The sequence below is a fragment of the Mastigoproctus giganteus genome, chromosome 2 (assembly GCF_048544385.1).
Source record: "Mastigoproctus giganteus isolate SK-2022 chromosome 2, ASM4854438v1, whole genome shotgun sequence".
In the NCBI taxonomy this organism is placed as follows: Eukaryota; Metazoa; Arthropoda; class Arachnida; order Uropygi; family Thelyphonidae; genus Mastigoproctus; species Mastigoproctus giganteus.
In genome coordinates, this window is record NC_143576.1 from 138,565,675 (window position 1) to 138,589,366 (window position 23,692).

Here is a 23,692-nt window from a genome sequence, read left to right on the forward strand (position 1 = left end):
CGAAATTTATATTTCTTATCACTGTCCGTGGTATATATTTTCTCCAGAATTTTGATGTAATTCAGTTTTTATTCCAACACCACTTTAGTACTCTATTAATATTCTCTTCAAAATCCGAATACTTTATTGAAGGATAGATAACCAAAAGGAAACTTCTTTAATTCACTTTTTTTGTTAAAGTAAAAAGCATTATATTATTTAACTAACCTTTCAAGGATCCTTCATTGGAATCGTCATTATGGTTAATTATTGATGGACGAATGAATTTTTTGTTTAAATTTCGAGGCGCACTGTCAGAAGAGTTTACAAGATGAAGAGAACATAAAAAATACCACCGTATTTACTGTAAATACACCGCATTTATGCATTCTCGTTTACTCCACCATGGAAGCCTGACTTCTGACCAACTGCCAAATCTTTACTAGCATCTGTTGTACCATCTATTTATATCTGTCTTATCATAAGTATGTAAATGCCGAAACAGATTTGTGGCGCTTGATTTAGAGTAGTCATTATAAAAGTGAACTAAATTTTTTCCTGATGTTTAATTCCAACATAGCTAACATCAGAGTGTGAGGACCGAATAATTCGAAACCTATTTACTGCTGACAGATTTGCCTCTCTGAGTATGATTAACAATGACGTTAATTCATCTTTGAGACATCGAGATAAAGAAGCACATTATCACCATTAGTAGACAACTGTCAGTGACAAGATTGTATTCACGTTGTGCATTGCTCCAAATTACCTTCACAATGAAGATTATTCATACTGTGAGACGTGTCTCATTATGTGCAGGCAACTTCAGTGGTAGAGATAAAACCAGCGCTGGAACTAAGGATGGCTGTGGATTGTCATAAATAATAAGTAAAAGTTCTGTCTGAAGAGTAATGACAGAATGGTCCATGTCTAGCGATACCCTGGTATCACAACAAAGGCGCAGAAACCGAATACCACCAGGAATCTTTTTTCTTTTTTTGTTAGTTGTTGGCGCATCGGCTTCTGTGGCCATAGTGCACTTCCCAAAGTTTTTGCATTTTCTACTCTGATCCAAGCCCGAGGCGGGATTCGAACCCGCGACCTTTGGGTTACCAGGCAGACACTTTACCCACCCGGCTAGCCCGGTCGGCCCACCAGGAATCGTAATATGGAATTCCATCTTCTGTGATAGCCGTTCGCCTTTAGTTTTTTGTTGAAAGTTACCTCACAGGTCAACGGTACGTTGAAACCGTACTTAGGCCATTCTTGGACCATTTCTTCGAAAGTTACCTAACCATTTTTCCAGAAGGTTAGTGCTTTACCCTGTATGTCTAATATTGTCATACAGATTCTCTGCAATGTTGACATACGTACTTCCATGGCCTTCCAGGTATCTTGATTTGTCTTTTATTGAACATGTTTGGGATATGATACTTTTGATTATAGAATTCTCTTGTAAGGGTAGTTATTCAAGATGGTTAGTGTCGCACCTAGAACATAGAATCAAACAATTGATTACTCTAATGAGAATGTTTCTTCTGAAGTACAAAATTCAATTTGAGAAAGAAATTAGTAACCACCTAACTTCTGATTCTTTCCTACTTATATCAGATTTTACTCTGTTTGCGACATTATATGCTGTAATTTTACAGCAAACTTAGAATCACCATCAAAATTATATCGATATTACAAAGGGTTGATATACTTTTCTCTCTTCTAATAACATGCTAACTCGTATGATATTTGCCCATTAATATTTAACTATTTTCGGCAAAAATAAACTGATATTACATGTATTATCATAAGTTGAGGATGTTGTTTCCCTATAAAAACATCCTAAGTAGTTTTCATCATAATTCGCGAATATTTTATTGATTTATGCGTGTATTGTACAGTCAACGATGAATTATCATTACCTCTTCTGTATTTCTCATTTTTTTAGGAAATCCTTGTTAGATACGGGTATCTTCGCTGTGCACTGCGTCGTAAAAGAGGTTGGGCTAAAGCGAACCACATTCAGCCAGACGAAAGGCCAGTTAGACCATGTACAGAAGAAGAGATTCGACAGGGTATTCGTCAGTACCAACTTACCTATAATATGCCAGTAACGGGAAGGCTGGACAAAGCCACTCTGAGAATGATGAGCGAATCTAGGTGCGGCAATCCCGATGACGAACAATCATCAGTTCCTTATAAACCAATGATAAATGTACGAAAAAAGTGTAAGTTTCTCGATAGATATCATTAAAATCCCTTCCTTACTCACATGTCCCCAAACTCACACAATATGCTCGTATACAATTTGGAATACGCTACTATGCTGCTGATATAATTTAGAAACCATTTCTAGATTCGGCAAGTAGATATCTTGGGGAGAGGACATAATTGAAGTGTATAAAACTCTGAAGGGGATCAGTAAAATGAACGAGGGAGATATATTTTCACTGGTAGGGGAGACGAGAACCGAGGGAGTTTAATTTTAAAATCTCAGGGAGTAACAGAGGATGAAATCTCAATGAATTGATATTAAAAACTGAGTTAGGTGGTCGCTTTTTGACGAGAGGGAAATTATGTTTTTTTTTTTTTTTTTTGTCAAATTCAGGAAAAGTCCGCTTCCTTGTCATTTATTCATTCCAATAATAATAATGATGATCGATTTAGACAATATCAATGCTATGGTAGCTTTTGGAATTGGAGTTTCCAGAATTAATTTATAACCCAGTTTATTTTAGGAGTTTGATAATATATATACGTACTTCACCAATACCATTGGCTAATACCTCAATGGCAGCAATGATATTAGTGAAGTGTAAAAGCCCTGCCGACCCCTGTTCTAAGGTCTTTGAGTTGATCTAATTATTATTCAGTTTGGAACAATAATAATAAAAAGAAATATATTATATAATAATAATTAAACAACAGAAGAAGGCGATTAAGAACCTGAGGGATTAATTCCAGGAAAACAGCGCTAAACTACTAAGCCATAAGGAAGATAGACAAATAATACACACCGCTCAACCACAACAAAGAAATCCTACTCATCCAGACAGAACGATGGGCAAAGACAATGACCTCCATCAAGACTAGATAGATAAGATGGCTTCTTTCCGACGTATGGCTCACGAACGGGAGGCTCTTTCCCGAGACCATCCGAGACCAGGTGAGCAACGCCAGAAACTACTGTAAATGCATTGCCAAGGACCCCGGAGAGATAGATGACACATGCCGGCGATGGCGCCTGGTCCCAGAAAAAAATTCAGTACATTTCGGGATACAGGGTGATCACCCAGACGGAGTACACTCATATTCACTGCCAGATCGTCAGAATAACAAATCGGAATCTAGCACAAAAAAGCCATTCGATCAAAAGACAGCCCTACGCACAAACTGTATTGGAACCATGCCACGATAACGGACAAGATTTTTAAGAGGGAAATGGCTACCTACCTGACTGACAAGCGGGTAGGTAGCCATTTTTCCTACTACTATTTCTCTCTTAAATTTCTGGAGGTTTCCAACACCCGAAACCTCCAGAAATTTAAGAGAGAAATAGTAGGAAGTGTACAGACCTAAGACAGGAACTTAAAGATGATATACTGTATATATACAAATTTTGTATATGCGTATTACCATTGTTACCTCAATGGCAACAGTGATATTAGTGAAGGCCACGCTGATCTCTGTTCTGAGGTCTTTTGAGTTGATCTTATTATTATTCAGCTCGGAATCATAATATTCAATGTATTCAATGGTACGCAAAGTAAACCATAACGTTTACATCACCATGCATACATGCTGCAGCTGTTCCATGGGATAGTCCCGTATGACAGAGCAACCAAGAAAAATTTTCCATAGGCACTCTCAATCAAGTGGAAAAAGATGATCTTGTCAGACTTTTGATCTGAGGGAAGGGAGTTGTATACGAAAACACGAGGAGTTGTAGATCAGAAAAATTCAGAAAATAGCAAATACTTCGCTATGTGAGGAGTTCCGTGTTCAGTACTTGAAAAACTACAACCCGATTTTTTTTTTTTTTTTTACAATAAGCCAGCAGACAAGAAGATTGGATGAACTACTGTAGAAAAAGGAGCACTAAATATACGAAGAAACTAATGGGAAAAAAATCAATGCTACAATTAGAGTTATTCTGGCATTAATTTGCCGCATTAGTTTCGTGGTTCATTTTGTGTTCCTTTTTTCACAAGAACATTAGAGACATAACCATGTTGTCTTTATAGTAAAAAAAGATAGAGACTATCACACTGGTTGTAAGAACGTATTTCGTTCGACAACCAGCTCCAAGACCAATCAATCACTCATGGCGGTCCGATCCCTGGCCAACGATGTTCGCCTCTTACGCCGTTAGACTTCGATCTATTTTTTTGGGACTTTGCGAACGACTTAGCATGGCAAATACCAGTGACATTAATACACAAATTATTATTAATTATGAATTCACAACAAACAAAAATTTAATTGAATAAAGCTGACATATTCCTATTTCAAACATTCGTATAAAGCCCTTGGCAGTACATTGTATGAGTGTTTTCCTTTTACAGTATTTGCAAGTTTATTACAAGCTCTATCATAATCTCAATCAATACAATAAAATGAATTATCGTATGTGGATTATTAGCCCCTTTTAATTTTTAGCACTTGGAAACACAAACACGTTTTGGTTTTACCAGACCTGAAATTACTTAATCAAGAATTTATCAAAATAACTTAATTTCTTTTCTTAATAAAATCATTAATATGATCCAGAATTTAAAACAAGTATATCATTTTAAAGTAGGCCTATATAAGTATAAAACTTAACTCAGCTTTAAGAAGTAAATCAGAGAGACATTAAAGATTTAAGAATTAATAATACGAACGCCAATCCTTAATTTCTACCCAATTGCAAACATTAAGACAAGTTAGTTAACGGACGAAGTGCGTTATTTTTCAGGCACTTCAGTAAACAGTAATGATTTATAAAGGAAAAAGAAAAGAAACGAGCAAAAACCAACCGCTTTTATGCACAAACCGAGAACATTTCTTGGGCATTCACCATATTACCCATTCATTCCTCAAATTGGTCTATTGGTCTGATTTTAATAATTTAGGACTACTCAAAAATTCAATCTGAAAGAGCTAAATGTGAAATTTCATGAAAACCCATCCACTGCTAGTGGAGTTATTACATGCGGACGGATGAAGGTAGTAGCACCTTAAAAAATACACGTGGAAACTCCACATTGCTGTATTTTTCCTATGCAATTAGCAAATAATCTAGCTGGTAGTATATTTAGTTATTCTAGCCACTCATGGGGATGCGGGTTTTCCTAAAGTGTCGTTAGCATTTTAGCTGTACTCGTGTTCCGAAAGTTTTTGGGAACCACTTCTTTTTAAGACAATATTTTCAGTTCAACTTGTAAGTGCTCAAAGCCGAAACTAGTCTCCCTTAATTATGTTGAAATTAATTTATTTCTAATGGTTTGCTAACATATATTAATTCGCTCAGTTATCAAGATTCTCTGATTAACGATGAGTTATTAGCAGTTTATTCTAAAAGAAGTTGCATAAAACCACTGGAAAGATAAAATTTAAGATTGTTTCGTGAATGTTTTTTGTTTTTTTCCAACTGATCTCCTGAGATCATTAAAAAAAAAAAAAAACGAAACTTTCCATTAATGGTAGACTTTCTAAACAGGGAGCAATCCCACACACACATCTACTTTTATTAAAGCTATTTCATTTAGGAGATATTCTACTTTAAAGTAATTTCAAGAGATTTTTTGAAAATCATAAACGATCCACTTATTTCAGATTGGAGGAGAAACAGAAATCATTCACCGAATCCCCGCCACAAACGCAGTACGCCAAGCCTTCTGGAAATCATTCAAACCAATACAAAATCTAACACAGAACCTCCGCTTCCTGGCAACGTCGTAACACGTCGAAAGAGGTGGCTGGAAGGATACATACGATCCATAGAGGATGGTGAGCTGGACAGCAAAGTACAGACACTCCATGATCACATCCAGAGTCGCAGACGGAAGAAAAGATCAACAGCTACCGGAGTTGAAGGTCACGCTTTCTTATCGGTAAGAAGATAGCATTTGACATTACAAAAATATTGGTTTTATCTCCAATTATCACAGGTTTTAAGCTATCGTCCTGCGTGTGATCTATAGACACTAATGTTTCATTGCTCGTTACAGGAAATTGTGACATGGCGACTGATTGGGTCGGCATATAGCAATCAATTGACAGTTAACACCCAAAGAGCAGCCTTAGCTTTAGCATTCCGGATGTGGGGAGAAGTGATCCCTCTAATATTCCAAGAGGATCCCCGTTCGCCAGTCGATGATGTTGATATACTCATAGCTTTTGGAAGAGGTAAAGCTATTTTCTTATTTCTTTTAAAATAAATCTAGGTTTTTAGAAAAGAATATTAATGGCATCTGATTCATCAGGATTCTCGTCCTTCGTAGTTATGTTCCAATGTATCCTTAAACAGTAGGTCCTCTAAAGTATAAGCCTACATGAATACGTATGTCTCTAAACAAATAGGTTTTAAGTTTATTATGCTAATAAACTTAAAATGAGGCTTGAGCTAATCGGCAATGCCTTTAATGAGAAATAAATTAGCTACCTTTTCAATATTTGCGCATTTCTACGTTTATTTTACTACATACAACATAACTTGTGCAGTTTTAAAATTCCTTATTCTGCTCTTGCAGTTTGTACGTCTTTAATTTTAGATTTATACTCTGCCATCATAAGTAATCCTGTGTATTTTATCTCAATGCATTACCCATTTTATCTGCTTTCCAATTTATAAACTAATGTTTACTATTATTAACAAAAAACTAAACTGATTTGAATTATTTTTCAGTCGTTTATTGACTCAGTTGTCAAAAACCGTAAGCTCACTTTTGACAATTCATTTTGAGTCGCTCTTCTGAAATTGTATCTCATCTATCTAAATATTACGATCAAAGCAAATTATAAAGCAAATATTAGTGAAAAATACAAACACCATTTTAAATTTTTTTTGCCAGAACTCACTATATTAATATACTGCAGTAATATATTATTACTGCAGTATAATATATGTTATGCGCATATTTTTAACATAACATGTAATTATTATTAAGAGTAACAGGAACTTAAATAATGCCTGTCATAATTCAAGCTCCCAACACTCTTATTTAATTAACAAGAAAGCAATATTTATCGGAGTGGATAATGCAGACAGATGTGAACCATTACATTTGTATAATGGATTATCAGTGAAATAAGCACGGTTGGATGCATGCTGTATGCAAAGGACTAATTCAGAAATTCAAGGACTCGATATAACAGAATTCGCTCAAAATAGTTTCTTGAATAATTTCTAGAATTTTATAATAATGCGTTTATTTTGGCGAAAAAATTAATGGTGTGTTATCTTATTATTTGCTGGCCCTTTAAGAATTAATATTTTCTGTTCTAAATTATTTGCACGTATAGATTACTGCCGCCGTAGTTGAGTGGTTAAATTTGAGGGTACAGAAGTACAAACGCTTTGAGTGACTACAAAATCCGGTAATGTTCCTGTATCCTTATACCTTGTGATACCTCCTCTGACATTACGTCGTCATATTGGAGTATAAACAGAAAATTTATTTTTTTTAGAAGATTATAACCAAGGGTCGACAAAGTCTGTGGCCTCCATGATCAGAAATCCAACTTGTCGACTATTGATTTGCAGGTCAGTCTAGCGGCTTTGAGGTCGCAATGCCAGTTCAGTAGAGCGTGATGGATTGTTAACATGGGCGCTAAAACTCTTGACAGATTTATTTTTCAGAACGAATCTCATTTGCTGGAAGAACGACCAAGAATAAGTCCAACCAATCGTATCCAGCTTTTGTTAGGACAGCGTGAAAATTAAAGTTGCCCAAAGTCACACGTAATTAGTTTCATATTCAACGTTGACACAGAAAAATCTTTATCCATCTTCAACAGTTCCAGGGTGAAATAAATATTAAAAGATTGTTAACTGGTGAAAATATTATCTGGTTTATTTTATAGAGCTATATTCGCGCACACAAATGTTAGTCAAAGTTAAGTAACGAGGAGGGGCCCAGTAATGCATCATTTTTTGTACTCTTTCGATTTATGTTGCTTTGGTAGTGTAATAATAGCCAAAATACCATTTATAATTAATTTAACGTATAGAAAAAAAGTTAGTCATACAAAAAAAGTAAAAGCTTTTTAATATTGTAGCGTGAGGTTAATTGATACCGACTGCTTTGGGAAGCTGCCATTAGAGCTAACAAACAAGGTAGGCACCATTTGCTTCTCATCACGCGAATCGAGGATACTGCTAATCGTTAGACCAGAAGACCTTTTTTGAAGTATGTTGTCTTCCTCCCACTCCCATCTGGCGGCGAGCTTTTCCCTGGTTGGCGGTTAGATCTTCAATACATTTGTATACTCGAGGCCCCGGTTATAACAGCTTAAAAATCACAATAAATTACTTTACAATATTGCCATTTATGAAAAGAAATAGTGTGCGGATAGATGAATGGATACGGTTTACTATTGTTTATTTACTATAAATTTATATTCTATTCAATCAAAGATAAATTACAGCTAAATCAGTCATTTTTTAATTTATAAAAGTGATTTATCTGTGACTGTTAGTCTGCAACTTAAGATTTCCAATACACTGATAATCTAAAGTTGCGAAAGGATTTCCGAATCAGAGTAGCCTAACATTCTTATGATTTCTTAAGATTAGAAGAGTATTAGCGATGCAGGATTTGCACAATAGATTACTATACTAAATGTAGAGGAAGAAGCCACTTTCTTCTAAACCTCACACGCCCGCTGCCACTCTCATACACGTGCTGTCAGCTCTTGACATCTTCGGTCGGTCTCTCTCTCTCTCTCTCTCTCTCTCTCTCTCTCTCTCTCTCTCTCTAACCTAGATTAGATCAGTCGGGGAGCCTTCGACAGCAAACCCGCGTCGCGGTCGGACGCCGGGGGTGCTTGAAAAGGCATTTAACGATGACACGTGTTTTGAATTTTTCTTATCCCATCCTTAAGACTCCGAGTGAGCGAGGCATCATACGACGCCGATATACACGTAACACCCTCTGCGTTCAATGAGCCGGCAGAGAGAAGTGTTTACGCTTTGACTCGCACTAGAATGACCCGTAGCAGAATTGGCGAGCGGAATCCACTTAACATTCACGATCTATGGAAACGCTGACGCCAACGCCGCCAGTAGAGAATTTTCTGGTAGATGGAGACGTGAAGTGGTAGTCTATCTGTTGGTAGTGAACCCAGAAGTAAACATCTGTGTCTTGGCGACGCTATTTTAAAAGTGTCTTAAGTTTCTGGGAAGGCTTGACCACTTGAGACGAACAGCTACCAAATATAACCACCCTCTCTCAGGAGGTCCACGTCAGTGCACAATCATGTGACCCACTCGTTTCCCTATATTTTGTACTATTTCTTTCTGTCTTTCTCTCTTACTTGTGCGTTTCTTTTTATCTCCTTATCTGTTAAGATGTTTTCGCTTCCTGTTTTGTCCACCTGTCTACGCCATTATAGTCTGAAAATTAAAACCAGGGAATAAAGCACACAGCTAAAATGTGTATTCAAAAAACAGTAGTTCTAAAAGACCTTCAGTGCAACACAACGCGAAACTTCTTTGAATATAAAAATAGATAAATAAAGTAAAATAAAGAAAAATGTAGTTGATATTTGTGAACAATAATCATTTCTTTTGAACTACCAAATACGCGCTACGATCTCCCAGAAGAGTTGCTCAATTGCTGATAATTTGTGAGCAGTAGCGAAACCTGCCGTTCAAAGTCCTCTCTCTTTATTCCTAGAATTTTAAGAATATGAAGCAGAGGTCGGCTACAGTTGGGAATTAAAGAAACAAAACAAAAAATTCAATTTGCACCCAGGTATTCTTCTGCGGAAGTAGAAAAATTTCTCGTACAAAATAATTATGGGGAAAAATTACAGAGAAGTCGAGAAACAACCAAATTTACGCCTCAAACGATGAACTTTCCGATATTCTTCGTTGATACGAGAAACGTTTGAAAGGTTCTGACGTTCTTCCTGTTGCACCTCCATATCGTATCCGAATTTGTGTCCTTTTATAACTCGTTTAACATCGGCAACGCCAAAAAAATGCGTAAAGTGAGAATCAAACTCCAGGACAGATGTTTTTGTTTTATAGTCCAGGACGACCATTGGTTTTGGAAATCCTGGTGTGGAAGAACCATGCCTAAAAATTCCAATTATATTTGGTACTGGAGCTCGTCCCTCATATCGTTCTTTTGCGCTTTGTGAGGGCTGGAAAATCAAGAATAACTAACGGGGAAATCCTACTCCCTCCACCTCAGGCCGATTAACAACAGCTTCGATTGAAGAGCACTTTAGAAATTCTTTCAGTCGTCGATGAATCCAGGTTTCTCCGAATGAGTGACAGACAGTAATGCATCGTGCCAACTGAACTGTTAAAGGATTGAGTAAGCTCCAGGGTTTCTTAGCTTCTCTTTTTTTCCCAACCTCACATAAAATTAAATTATATAGATAACTACAATTTCGGAAAGTGTAATATCAACATGGCTTTCAAATGGCGTGAAGAACACACTCCTCTAGTGGTAAGTCTTCTTAAAAGTAGCGAAGCTCATGGAACAGTAAAAGTCTAGATTCAAAAACAAAGCAGCTTGCAAAATGCCCTTCAATTTTGACATTGGATTTAAATTTAAAGGCACGATTGAAAGCGATGTGAAAGCAATAATGAAAAATTCGAACTACAGAAATTTGTGAAAAAATAGCGCTATTTTTAATGAGTTTCAAAATAACGAGATGTGTTTTATTTTGTAGTCCATTCTCTTTATAACTATTGCAATGCTCCTAAAATGTCGCGTTGCTTGATTCATCGGTTTACCTAATATTGTCGATGTTTACTACTTTTCTGTTTTTGAAATAATTCCATTGCACTCATTAATTAGATGTTCACATATAATACAAACTACAAACCACGGCCTGTATTATCTCACTTGGTACCATGTTAAAATAAATTATCTGATTCACTATTACTGACAAGACCAAACACGAATCCCATTTCGCTTCACATTCAATGGTGTTGAAAGTTCACCCAAAGTGAATCGTGCAAATTAGCATTCAGCTTACACCTGAATACTGCAAAGTTGAACTAATTCGGTTTAAATATATATTAAATTACTGAAATGGTATTCCCAAGGATATTCTTTGAGACAGTTCTTATTCTTGTTTTTTTTTTTTCCCATACCGGGGTAGGATAGCTCTGTTTTTGTGGGGCGCCTGTTCTCAGGAGTGTAAGATACTGCATTTGAGATTGGTGAAAACCTTGCTTACATTTAAAAATGGCCCATTAAGCAATGTATGAAATTAGATATCAAAATGTGCTTTACAATTATATGAATATCAAAAATCATAAGAATTTAATTTCATAGCTAAACGATGATTACAATTTTGAACAAAGTGTACTAATTTTTTGACATCTTGAGCATAAAGCAAAAGGGACGCTGCGTAGATACAAAATACGGGAATAGCGTACTGGAGTGAACATGTTCTTTGAATATGAAATTTGAAGTTTTTAGTTTTGAAGTATTTCGTCATAAGTCGCTACTCATTAAACATGTAACTTAGTTGAATGTTCTCAAGCGAACAAAAATGCGAGTTATTTGACTTAAATAATTGCGCTGAATCATAAAGAATTTTAAGAAAATTATGCTATTGTACTAAAAAAACACGTAAAAACTTTTTTTTTATATAAGCTTGCATTATTCTCAAAAGGATCATTTTGTTTCTGACCAGGGGAACATTTCAACTGTCCAAATCACTTTGATGGATTTGGTGGACAACTTTCTCACGCTATTAAGATGGCGGCCAATGCAGAAATTCATGTAGACGACGACGAATATCTTACAGTAGGCTCGGAACAAGGCACCAACCTGGTAAAAGTGGCTGTTCATGAAGTTGGCCACGCTTTGGGTCTGTTTCATACTTCGAGAAATTATTCCATCATGTATGCCATATACTCTCAAGTCATTCCCAACAACAACTTTGAACTTGGCTGGGAAGACCGAAAACTGGTGCAAGACATATACGGTGAGTATTAAAATCATTTTGGTATTATTATTTTTCAATCATCTCTAGAAAGTACAATGATACCGTTCTGAAATCGAGCAGAAAAATCTATCGAAAATCTGTAGAAATATTTGCACAAGGCGTATTTGCTTATGAAATGTCTTTTTACAATAAACAATTATTTTTTCTGTTTTTTCTCTGAGATCACGGCTCACTGCTACTGGTGATCAGAAAAATCAATTTGCTGTGCTCATTTTTGAAAAAAAAGTTAAAGGAAAATAAGCTTTTCGAAACCCTAATCATCGATAATCACCCATTAGAATCTTAAAGCCATCCACTCGCATTTTGTAAACTAAAACAAAGTTTAAAAAAGAATATATTACTTCTTGGCCTGCAAGAAGTAATAATTTTTAAAATTGCATTTGCGTTAAGTTACTTTTCTTACTGTGATTTCCACGATGTGTTAACATTGAAGCCTGAAAGCAGGCTTCAATGTTAACCCAGATGGCTTCAAATGTAATTAGTCCGGTGGAAGTTGTGACATTTTTTTTTTAAATGAACAAGATGCAGTTCTTAACTAAAAAATCATATACTAAAATACTGGATTGATTTTTCAGAATTAATTCAGTATTTTAATTTCTGGATAAATTTTTCAGATTATTAATCGGAACTTTTGATTCAAAGCAATATCGATCATCGATTCATTATGTGAGAGTTAAAGTCTGGATGTTTGAGATGTAGTCTAATAAAGTTCACTATCGATAGGAAAGAAGGTTGAAAATGCATTTTAAAAATGAATTTGATCTATTTTATCTTTATTGAAATCATATTGTTTTTACATCAACAGCTTAAATATAACTATTGACTTTAAAAACCAGTAGACTAGTCAAAATAATATGAAAAGACAATAAATTTGTAGAATCTGCAACAGTGACATATACGGCATAATGCCAGAACTGTTCTCGTTAGATGAAGTTCTGGGCGGAGGGGGAGGACAAACGTATAACTACGAAATACTAAACTAAAGAAGTGCTGGCTGGAATTCTTTCTTTTCATAATTTGAAATTCTCTTTTTAGGAATTCCGTTCTGAAAATCTACTGTATTTCGACAACTGTAACCTGAATTTTTTTTGGGAGAATGTGCGGTGAAGCAATGAGCTGAAATAAAAATTCTTGTGAGAAGCATCTTTTTTCCTCTCATTACACACCAGTCATGCAGTAAAATTACGCTCACGCTTTTAGAGATCACATAGCAGGAAAGACAGAGATGCTTGCCAAGAATGCACCATAAATGCATTATATTCTTGCAGAAGAAGGCAACAGTCCTTCCACAGCTACATATGGCCACGAGATTGCATACAGTAAGATATTCAGGACCATTCTTCTCACGGGTTATTGTAGGTATATTGAAAACGAATTGATTGGGTTCTTCTATAATTCTGGATATCAGAGGAACTTACAATATTTACCCTTAGCCATCAGACAAATTAAATTTTTCTGTTAGCGATAAAGAAAGTTTGTCGTTCTTACTGTCTTTCACCAGCTCAGTATAATTTCTATACATACTGTACATCAGATTTTTCACACATGAATTTCAATACATACAGTGCACTACAACTGTAGCAGAATACATGAGTACTGCGTTAAGAGACTATATAATAATTCATTTACAAGGTGCCTGATTTTGATTAAATGCATTTTTAGAAAATTATCTATATGAAGCGGTAAGAATATCAAGGCTGTCTAAAGAGCATAAAGGCATTTATTAATCCTTGGGAAGAATTAGAGATATCAGACAACGGTGTACAACAGGAGTATTAAAACGAATCTTTCGATTACTCAAAGGGAAAAATAAAGAATTGTTATATTAAGGTTACTTGAGAACCGCCCCTTCCACCCATGCGTATTATATCCATAAATTGCTTGTGTTTTCTGGTCAGTTTGCCTATTTTTCTGGACGAAAAACCCGAGTTTCAGGGATAAAAAACCTTGCTACTCTCACCTCAATTCAGCCAAGGAAAAAGCCCATAAACGTTCCTCACATCATTGACAGGATTCGAATCAGGGCCCTTTCCATCTGATGTAGAATGGAGCACAGTCCTCGAATGGACCGTGATTATAAACCACCGTGCTCTCATCGAGGACTTGCTGGAAGGCAAGAAGACGACGACGACAAGAAAGTAAGAATTATTATTGAATGTTTTGTAGGGTGTTTAGGGAGCTACAACACATTAACGCATTTCAGAAGTAGCTGTTATACTCGCCTAAGTACTACACTGGTGTGCAAAACTTAAGGATCAACGCTATTTCTAAAGGTTACAACCACAAAATCTTTACTTAAGGTATTCTTTACTGATGAGAGTAGATCCAGGCTCAGCAGCGATTCTGGACGTCAGCTAATCTGGCGAGAGGGTGGCACACGGTATCACCCCGCAAACATCACTAAAAGGGATCGATATGGTGGTCGAGGTGTTCTCGTCTGGGGAGGCGTTATCTTGGATGGACGTACACAACTCCAGATACTGGAAGGCGGTACTGTAACTGGTGCACGCTACTGTACTGAGGTAATTCTTCCCCATGTGCGTCTGTTCCGAGATGCCATTGGCCCCGAGTTCGTGTTTATGGATGATAATGCCACACCTCATCGCACTGCAGCTGTGATATGCTTTTGGAAAGTGAGGACATTATTCGTATGGATTGGCCTTACCGTTCTTTCCGATCTAAGTCCCATCGAACACATATGGGACGCCCTGAGGACGCCTAGCAGCACGTCCACACCCACCAGAAAATGTTCACCAGCTGAAGATGTCGCTGACAGAGGAATGGACGATGTTACCGCAAGAACTTATCAACAACATTGTTCTAAGTATGGACAGGCGGTGCAAACCCTGCATCGACATTAGGGGTGGCCATATCTCCTATTGAGGATCACCTCTTCCCGTTGTTCCATCTTTGGCAGTGATGCATCTATATCATGGCAGCCAGTGCTATGTTGCCATTTTTGAATAAAGTCCCTCTGTATCGTTTTGTTACCGTTGTTATATCGGTGTTGTTTCCTTCATCATTTTTGTACCTCACGAGGTTCCTTTGGTATGCTTTTCCCATATCCAGGCCATTCCTATGAGAAGCTACAGGTGAAAACCTGACAGGTCCTTAAGTTTTGCACACCAGTATATAGATGTACAGTACAGTGTCAAAACAAATTTCATAATAAGTCTAATTTTCTGTATTAAAACATAAATACGTTCTGTGATTGTGAAACAATATTCCAATCTCTCCAGTTAAGCGATTTCTTCCCACCCACTTTATCTCGCAACGCCACGTCCATCGTGAACATTGAAAAACTGTTTACGAATGATAGTGTTATAAGTAGAACATTTTTTTCATTTTTCACCCTTCGTTCATGCAATATGAATTCCTGCGGAATTTGTTTATCAGTAGAGAATATAAGAATTATTTTGGCCTTCCAGTGGAGATGTTTGATAACCCATCCAGAATTCAACCTATTATGCATGATCAAAACGTCCTTGAATATACATTTCTTCACGATATTGACCTCGTTTTGTATCTATAAAAACAGCAATAGAATTTAATAATTCAAAAAAGTCTCAACCAGGAATCGAGTGTATATGATCAAATCCAGACGTCAGTTTTTTATCCTAACCATTCTTTTGAGAATAAAATTGAATGAAATGATATAAATGAAAAAAGCAAGTCACGGGGAAGAGAATTTACTACTGATTAAATAAACTAAGCACTGAACATTAAACCGGAATCTTGTTTTTAATATTTATAGCCAACTTCCATAACATTCTGCGACCCACTTGGATCACAATCGTCATAGTCAAATCGATGAGAATCCAGCATACCAAGAAGGCATACCGGATAAAGTAGAATGTAAAACAAATACGGTGTGTGTGTGTGTGTGTGTGTGTGTGTGTAATTTTCTACTTATTTTTGAACATCCTTGGGAGAGATTATTTTTAACCAACTTTTTATGCCTTGAACAACTGTAAAAGAATTTATGTTTTAAAAATAAAAAAAGATCAATCTGGAACACTTTATCAACGAAAGTCAGCTTTAAGAAAAACAATTGGGTTTTGTTATTTTGCAGGAATATGTCGAGGCCACTTCGATACTGTGTTTGACTGGGTTCGCCGCCGTCCTGATGGTCAATTGATATACAATACTTATTTCTTCCGAAATGATCGCTACTGGATGTACGAAAACAGATACAATCGAACCCGATATGGAGATCCGCTATCTATCAGACCGGAGTGGAGAGGTATCCCAAACAAAGTGGATGGCTATGCACACTTGTGGACTTATACTGATGATTCGGCCTACTTTTTCAAAGGTGAGTTTCTATTTGGCATCACCCATGTTTTCTCTAATAATCTACAAATAAGTGCTCACTCAGTCATGTAAAATACCCTACACTTAATGCGATTCCTTCTTTCTTTCCCTTCATTCACTGTCTGGTTAATGGACTGTCAGTTTCCTCACGTAGGGCAGAGAGCAAGGAATTGTACTTAACTTGCAATGCAGGCAAATAAGAGTTCTCTTGTTAATACCGACGTAAAAATTTAGCTTATAGTAGTCATTTTTATATCCATCAATTTTAACTAAACATTAAATGCGCAATTAAAAATTTATTTGGTTAATTGTTATCTTCAAGAAACTTGAGTATCTTGATTTAAAAAAATATTACAATGGAACTTGCGTATCAAACGAAAAACTTTCAACATTTTTTTTCGCATCGACTAATTCCTAAACTCAATAAACAGAAGATACTTTTTATCAGTTCGTACTAAGATACAAGACTAGAAGCGATCACACCAAGGTGCCAGGTCCCGAAAAATTAATAGTATCAATGAGGATTTTCATGTAGTAGATATCGTTAAACTGAATACAGTATTACTGGGACCTTTTCAAGTGGTGGTGGGAAGGGGTGGTGTTTTCTTGTTTATAACCAGACGCTTAAAAGACTTGGCACGTCCCTGATTTTAACTATTAGTTTGAAAGCCTGCTCCTGCATTTACCACAAAGAATTGTTCGAATTAACTATTTTAGGAAAGAATGACAAATTTGTATGTAGTTGCTGTTCATTTGAAATAAATAAAGAATTTCAATTTCATGTTATGATGACGGCCGGAAACCTTGCAGATATATGGCGCAATTTACCAATTATGATAAATATGAGTGCTAGACTCGGGTGTTTAGAATGAGCAGAGGCAACGAACACATCGAGGTGCCAGTACACAGTGTTTTTTTTTTTTATTTTTTTTCCCTTTCACTATGCGGAAGTACAGTAATCATAGCTGCATGTTGCCTGCAGCGGAAGGCAGCTTTGAGCATCATTCAAAACATTCACGTACTGGGTATTTCAAAAGTACGTGTAAAAAAAATCCGTGACGTATTCTAGGGTGCAAAAAAGGAAGAAAAGCCACGTAAAAAGAAATACAAATAAATAAATTTTCCGTACTTCAAGACAACTACATAGGTCAAAAGAATTCACATGATATAGAGAATACTCGAACATTGCGGTATTTAGTGATCGTTTCCATATTCAAAATGAAAATAATAAATAAGAATAAACGGAAAAATATCCAGCAAAATGTTTATTTATACGTAGTACGTGTCTTACATACTTAATCATTTCGCTCCAGCTGGAGCACAGGGCTTCCACAGAAGCGACTGTGCACCTCTCTCTTTATTTTCGTCTAACACTGTTTCCATTTCCTGTCATCATCTTCACTGGTGCACAGTGTTTTCGCTTAGATTTTATGGTGTAGCCTAGTATACTGCAAGTTCTATGTCAACTCTGTAGGTCTGACTTGAGGCGGTAGCTGGTATTTTTCTTGTTTATACAATACAAATGTTAATCGTATTTAGCAGTCACGGGCTTGAACCCCGGTCCACTCAAAGAGCGCGTGCTACTACACTTACGCTCCTGACCACTCGGCTACATCAGGCCTAACTTGAAGTTCAACCATTTCAGAAGCCAATGCTCATCTTCAAAAAGAGGTCGTAAGGTTAGCAGAAGCCGAAATTTCTCAGGCCGCATACAACAGCGCTAGCTGAATCATATTTTAGTGGCGTTTCTCTGATATAAAGTTGTTTTGAAATCCATCTCAGCTGACTAAATCTTCGTTAAATGGACTGTAATTAGGAATTAAATTCTTGGGTCAAATATTATTCTAGATCCTTATGATGAGTCACTTGAGGAATGGCAACACTGTTGAGAGATTGCTAAGGTTGTATTTTGAGGAAGAGAAACTATGATGGCAAACTTGGCAGGATTGACTCTCAGCGAGAACTGTGCCAGGTTATCAGAGAAGTTGCTGAGAACTATTTTATTCATCATCATAACTGATCATCAGCTTGTTTGGTAACAAGTTTATGATCATATGTGGGACTGATAGTAGTAAAAAATTTAATGATATCAGTATAATATAAGCACTCTTCCCTGTAAAGGTCGGTAAATGAGAAGATTAGTGCAGTGAACAGAAGTCCAGAGAAAACCGCTCCCTGGGGAACGCCAGCAGTGACACATCTAGAGAATGACTCCCATCGAGTAGTCAGGTATACAACCCTGGAGGTTAGGAGCGAGCGAAGAAATTTCAAGATATTGCCTTTAACCTGAAGGAACCTTTCCAATAGCTGGAGAAGAGTCCAATATTAACAAATGCCGATAGTATGTCACGATACACAGCAGCAATTTCAGAATTATTATCAAAAGTCTGAAGAATCTTTTTGGATGCTGATAGGAGGTTGGCGACTATCGATCTATGTATAAGGTAATGAATTTGGGTAGGCATCTCAGGGAGTAAGTGGTTGGAAAAAACTGATAGCACTATTTTTTTAAGAATCTTAAGTAGACTAGAAGCATTAGATGTGGGCCTGTAGTGATTGATTGAGGTTAGTCTATAAATATACTTCGTAAATATTCCACTGCTGCTGAAAGTAACATTCTTTTATCAGAGTGTTATCGATTATTAATAGGAAATCAGCAAAATCTGGACTGAAGCATTTTAGCACGAAGCGCAGTACTTTGTCATGACCAGCAACATCGGAGAACAGTAGATAGCATTTAACAGTTGCTTTGGTAGTGGTGGTGACGATCATGTCAAGGATATCCCGTTGATTTCAAATTATTCGAGACCCGGTGATTGATGGATACAGCATTTGAGAACTGTGTGAGATGGTCGAGATGAGATTCTGCAGGAAACTTAACTAAACATTCGCATAGGAAAATTTTCTTTTATCCAATGTGACACTGAAGTAGTTTTTCATGGCTTGCGACTTGGCCCGAGTAAAGGTGATCCGATTAGACCGACTAAATTTCTTTTTACAACCCATCTTGGCCTTAGCTCCTTTACGCTCACCTTGCGACTTCCATCCAGTACCGTCTTTTCGGGTTTCTTAACACATGACCAATTCATTTCCATTTTCTTTTTATAATTTCGATTCTGATTGCCATCTTGTTCTGTCTTTCCTTCTCTCGTCCTTCTGTTACTTATTTTGTCTGGCCAATACATCCCTAATATTCTTCTTATGAATACTCATAATTTGTTAGCAATAGGTCATTATTATCCATGCGTACAGAGATGTTGACTTTACATTTGTACTGAATAGTCTAAATTTTAATATCTTTAGACTTCATTATCATGCTGCATTTCTACATACGCATCCATTTAGATTATCTCTTACACATTACATATATTGTGTATGCTTACATTATCTACTTTATTTATTATTTTTCATTCTTTCTCTTTAGGTCACCAATATTATTTGTATAAGAGTGCTGATGATCGTGTTGCAACTGGATATCCGAGGAATATATCGCAGGATTTTGGAGCTATACCAGGATCAGGATTTCCAAATATTCCCAATAACATCGATAGTGTATTTTTCGACAAACGGGACGGAAATTTGTATTTCTTCAAAGACCATCTGGTGATTATTCTATTATTTCTTCTACCGTAATAATGCAGTCATAAGCATTATTCCTATAATTTGTTTTTGTTCCTTTATTGGTATGTACGAACTATACCCACTGAAGGAGATCTAAACTTATGCTGAATAGTTATAATTTAGCAATACAGTTTGCTTTTACTTCAATGACGTCGCCGGAAATCTCTCCCCCACAAATGTTCAGCTTTTTAGTACGTATATTAACAAAATACAAATTATTGAGCATATCAGTGCAATACAATGTTACATTTATTTTTAACAGTTTTGTAAGTGGTAACATCTTTAAGTTTTAACGTAAAGTTAGCTGAAACTGATACCTCCGTTCCAAAACCTTAGACTATATAAGTCTAAGGCTTTGGAACGTAGCTCACGTAATGTTACTTAACATCCTTTGATGTTTCGACCACAACAAGGCGGATAGAGCAAGCCGCGATCCGAATAGAAACGAATGACACAATAACATCACCCATACTTGAGCATTCATTGTACATTTTATGTAAACGTTAGACAGAACTCAAATGTAGACCCACGTTTACGCTACTGGTAAACTTTAAAATTGTAGAACACCATCTGCTCTTTCTTATTTAGTACATAATTATAAAATTTACACCTTTCTCTAGTACTGCTATCTAAATGAACATATATTACGCGGATGAAAAATCTGAGTGGCCGGAAACAGAACAACGTAACCCTCGGTCAAGACCAACTGACCACCAAGATCACTGTTTTCCTCCATGTTATCCTCTTTCCTAAAATGCTTAATTAACACCATCGATACACCTTCCTCTTGATCTCTCTGAAAACTTGTTATAGTTCATTTTTGCCTTGATTATATGTTATATGGACACAAGACTGATGGAAATTTATATTCTTTATTGATGAGTTCGGATTTGTTCTAAAGAGCGAAAAGTCATGTCCCTGGCCCCTGAAACAGTATTGAAAGGGAAACCTGTTTGAATTAGAATTAGATTTTACAGTATTAATGAATTAGATTTTACAGTATTAAAAGGGAAACCTGTATTGGAGAGGGGCGAGTTTGTTGGTTTGGATAATTATCTGTTTGAGTGAATGTATTGCTGTATATGCCTTCAGAGAAGGCCGCGACCTGGAAGCTGTACAGAGATGACATGTTAGACCTTCTTACAGGCAAAATAAATTTTTCATGTTACAGGACGATAATGTCCAATCACATCTCGCCAGATTCGTTGACCGCTATCTGGGAATGAACATTATCCTCATGTTGTGGCCAGTGCGATTTCCCACCTCGATCCTATATGGGGACGCTCTTGCGAGATGTATTGTTATCGTGCAACTACCATTGCAATCTTCAAAAGCTAGAAGTGTTTTGTGGATTGGCTGGGCATCATTGCGACCTTAGCTTCTTGGTACGTATCAACAGCATCAGAGTTTTGTATTGTTGTGGGGGAGGGGGATATTTCCTTATTGATCTGTAATCGACATTTCTTTCACAACTTCATTCTTGACTAGTGTGTCGTTTCTCTTACATGATTTGTGAATACATTTTTATCATCATTTTTTTATCATTATGAATCTTAAAAGGATTTGTAATATTCGACTATAATAGTCGAATATATATTCTTGCACTAGCTCCATTTTGTGACTGTTGCCTAAGTTTTTTGGAAATCAGTGTGCATGAATGCTGTTTTTCCCATATCAACTGGATGTAACCTAAATAAAATTTAACGAAAGCAGACTAACTCAATAAATTTATAGTCCTGAATATCACTGACTATACATTCATTTTTTGTAAATTTCTTTATTCAACACGCTATTCTTTCGTCATCTCAAGTCTCTGCTCGTAACATCTTTCTTTGCACCATGTCTGCTATTTAGAAAGTTTTGAGTGAATTTCCATCGAAATGCATGCTCTCAGAATTGAGTACTCGGAGTAACTAACGCTTTCTTTCCTGTATAGACTTCATTTTACGAATCCTCCTTTAAATTACTTTCACTTTACCTAATTTGGAACAACACTGACCACTAGAAACCTAAACCTCGATGCGGGTTATCTATGCAGCAGTTTATAAATCATTTTGTTTAAATGTACTGCAAACCGAATGTGAAAGCCCTTGACTTTTCCTTTGTTTTGCAGTACATTTTGTTAACTCATATCAATAAACAAAGGAAATTTGTATAAATACTATTTGGATAAAGGAAAATTTCTGATGAAGTGCTGTGGGCAAAGAAGTAATCCAAATTTTCTTCATGAGCCTAACTCTTGATGCTAATTACTGATTTTTGATCGTGTCTTCTAATTTTTTCAAAATGTAATAAATAACACACAAATAATTTAAACCAAACATTTTTAATGGACTTTAAAATTTTGTTTATTATATCATCGTAAATATTACTGACAGATCAATTATTAAAATATTTTGCTCATTCCAATAGGTATACGCCTATGATATCGCTCGTGGCAATGAAGGATGCTGTCTTCCAGGATATCCTCGCACGCTTTCTCGAGAGTTTCCAGGAACGACCAAAGAATCATTCTTGCCATCTAAGCTGGACTCCGTGTATTACTCTTATACGGACAGATCGATGTATTTCTTTAAAGGAACCCAATACTGGCAAAATACAGCTTTTAATCCTCTCGACAGAAGGCGTACTAACAGAGTGTCAGGACCCTGGGATATATCCGGGAAGTGGTACGATATCTGTGACGCTGAACTTTAATTTTAGCTTTAAGTCGTTGCAAGAGTTTCTCTAAGAATATCACTGAGGTGGCACAGTTCCTGAACCTATGCCGAATTACCAAATGGTATATGGCTCTCTAGATCACTTGGAATATTTAAAGCATAGGAACATTTCGATAAGTCCTTATTTAATTTCAGCTCTCCGCTTGATTTAGTAACACCGTTCCAAATCTAAAGATGACGATGTACATTGGAAAGAGATCTGTTTTAGAATGTGATATTTCACATATACTCATTTAGTAAGTTTTAGACTTCTGTTCCTTAACGGAACATTTAGTTTATAATCCAACCACTGTGGCTTTGTATGTGCTTTAATTTTGAGTTTCTGTTATTTGTAGCGCTAATGATGAGCACAATGCCAACGAGTTGGATGGTAATTTTGCAGTGTTATTCTAAATAATTGAAGTCTGTGTAAATATTCAGCCGATTTTAGTTAATTTGTAATCATAAGTCCAAGCAGTCGTTTTAGCTTTTTATAGTCTTGGGATTTTCCCTTGTTCAATATTGCACAGTGATTCTCTTGAGCATTATAGTTTTTTAAAAATAATATAATTTGTGACTTAGAGTCCTTTGTGTCGCAAAGAAAGATTTTACTAAATTGAGAACATTTTTTTATTTTTCACTATTAAGTTAAAATTTTCGTAAACCAACAAGAGTACAGTATATGTAAAAACCTAATATATGAATTAGATTTTACATATTACATATTAATTTAGAGTATATATGTAAATTAATGTCTATAGGTTCAACGGTTTTTATTCCTTGGCATTTTTAAGAGTACAATATTTATTTTCTTAATTTTTAATTCTTATTTCTTTAATTCTGTTCTGTTAAAGGCCTGGGATATCCCGTATTGCACCCTAGCAAATTTTAGCATACATCAGTTT

At 36.1% G+C, this 23,692-nt stretch overlaps 1 protein-coding gene across 1 annotated transcript in view; it reads left to right on the top strand.

Moving 5' to 3' along the window:
• Nucleotides 1–23,295, top strand: part of LOC150089600 (matrix metalloproteinase-21-like) — a 43,365-nt gene extending 20,070 nt beyond the window's left edge. The window contains exons 4-10 of the mRNA XM_090368683.1: nucleotides 1,922–2,201; nucleotides 5,791–6,068; nucleotides 6,186–6,363; nucleotides 11,839–12,132; nucleotides 16,226–16,468; nucleotides 19,892–20,070; nucleotides 22,501–23,295. Of these exons, the coding sequence (XP_090224809.1) occupies nucleotides 1,922–2,201; nucleotides 5,791–6,068; nucleotides 6,186–6,363; nucleotides 11,839–12,132; nucleotides 16,226–16,468; nucleotides 19,892–20,070; nucleotides 22,501–22,785 (1,737 nt within the window). The 3' untranslated portion in view covers nucleotides 22,786–23,295. The remainder of the gene's footprint in view (nucleotides 1–1,921; nucleotides 2,202–5,790; nucleotides 6,069–6,185; nucleotides 6,364–11,838; nucleotides 12,133–16,225; nucleotides 16,469–19,891; nucleotides 20,071–22,500) is intronic.
• Nucleotides 23,296–23,692: the final 397 nt, after the last annotated feature.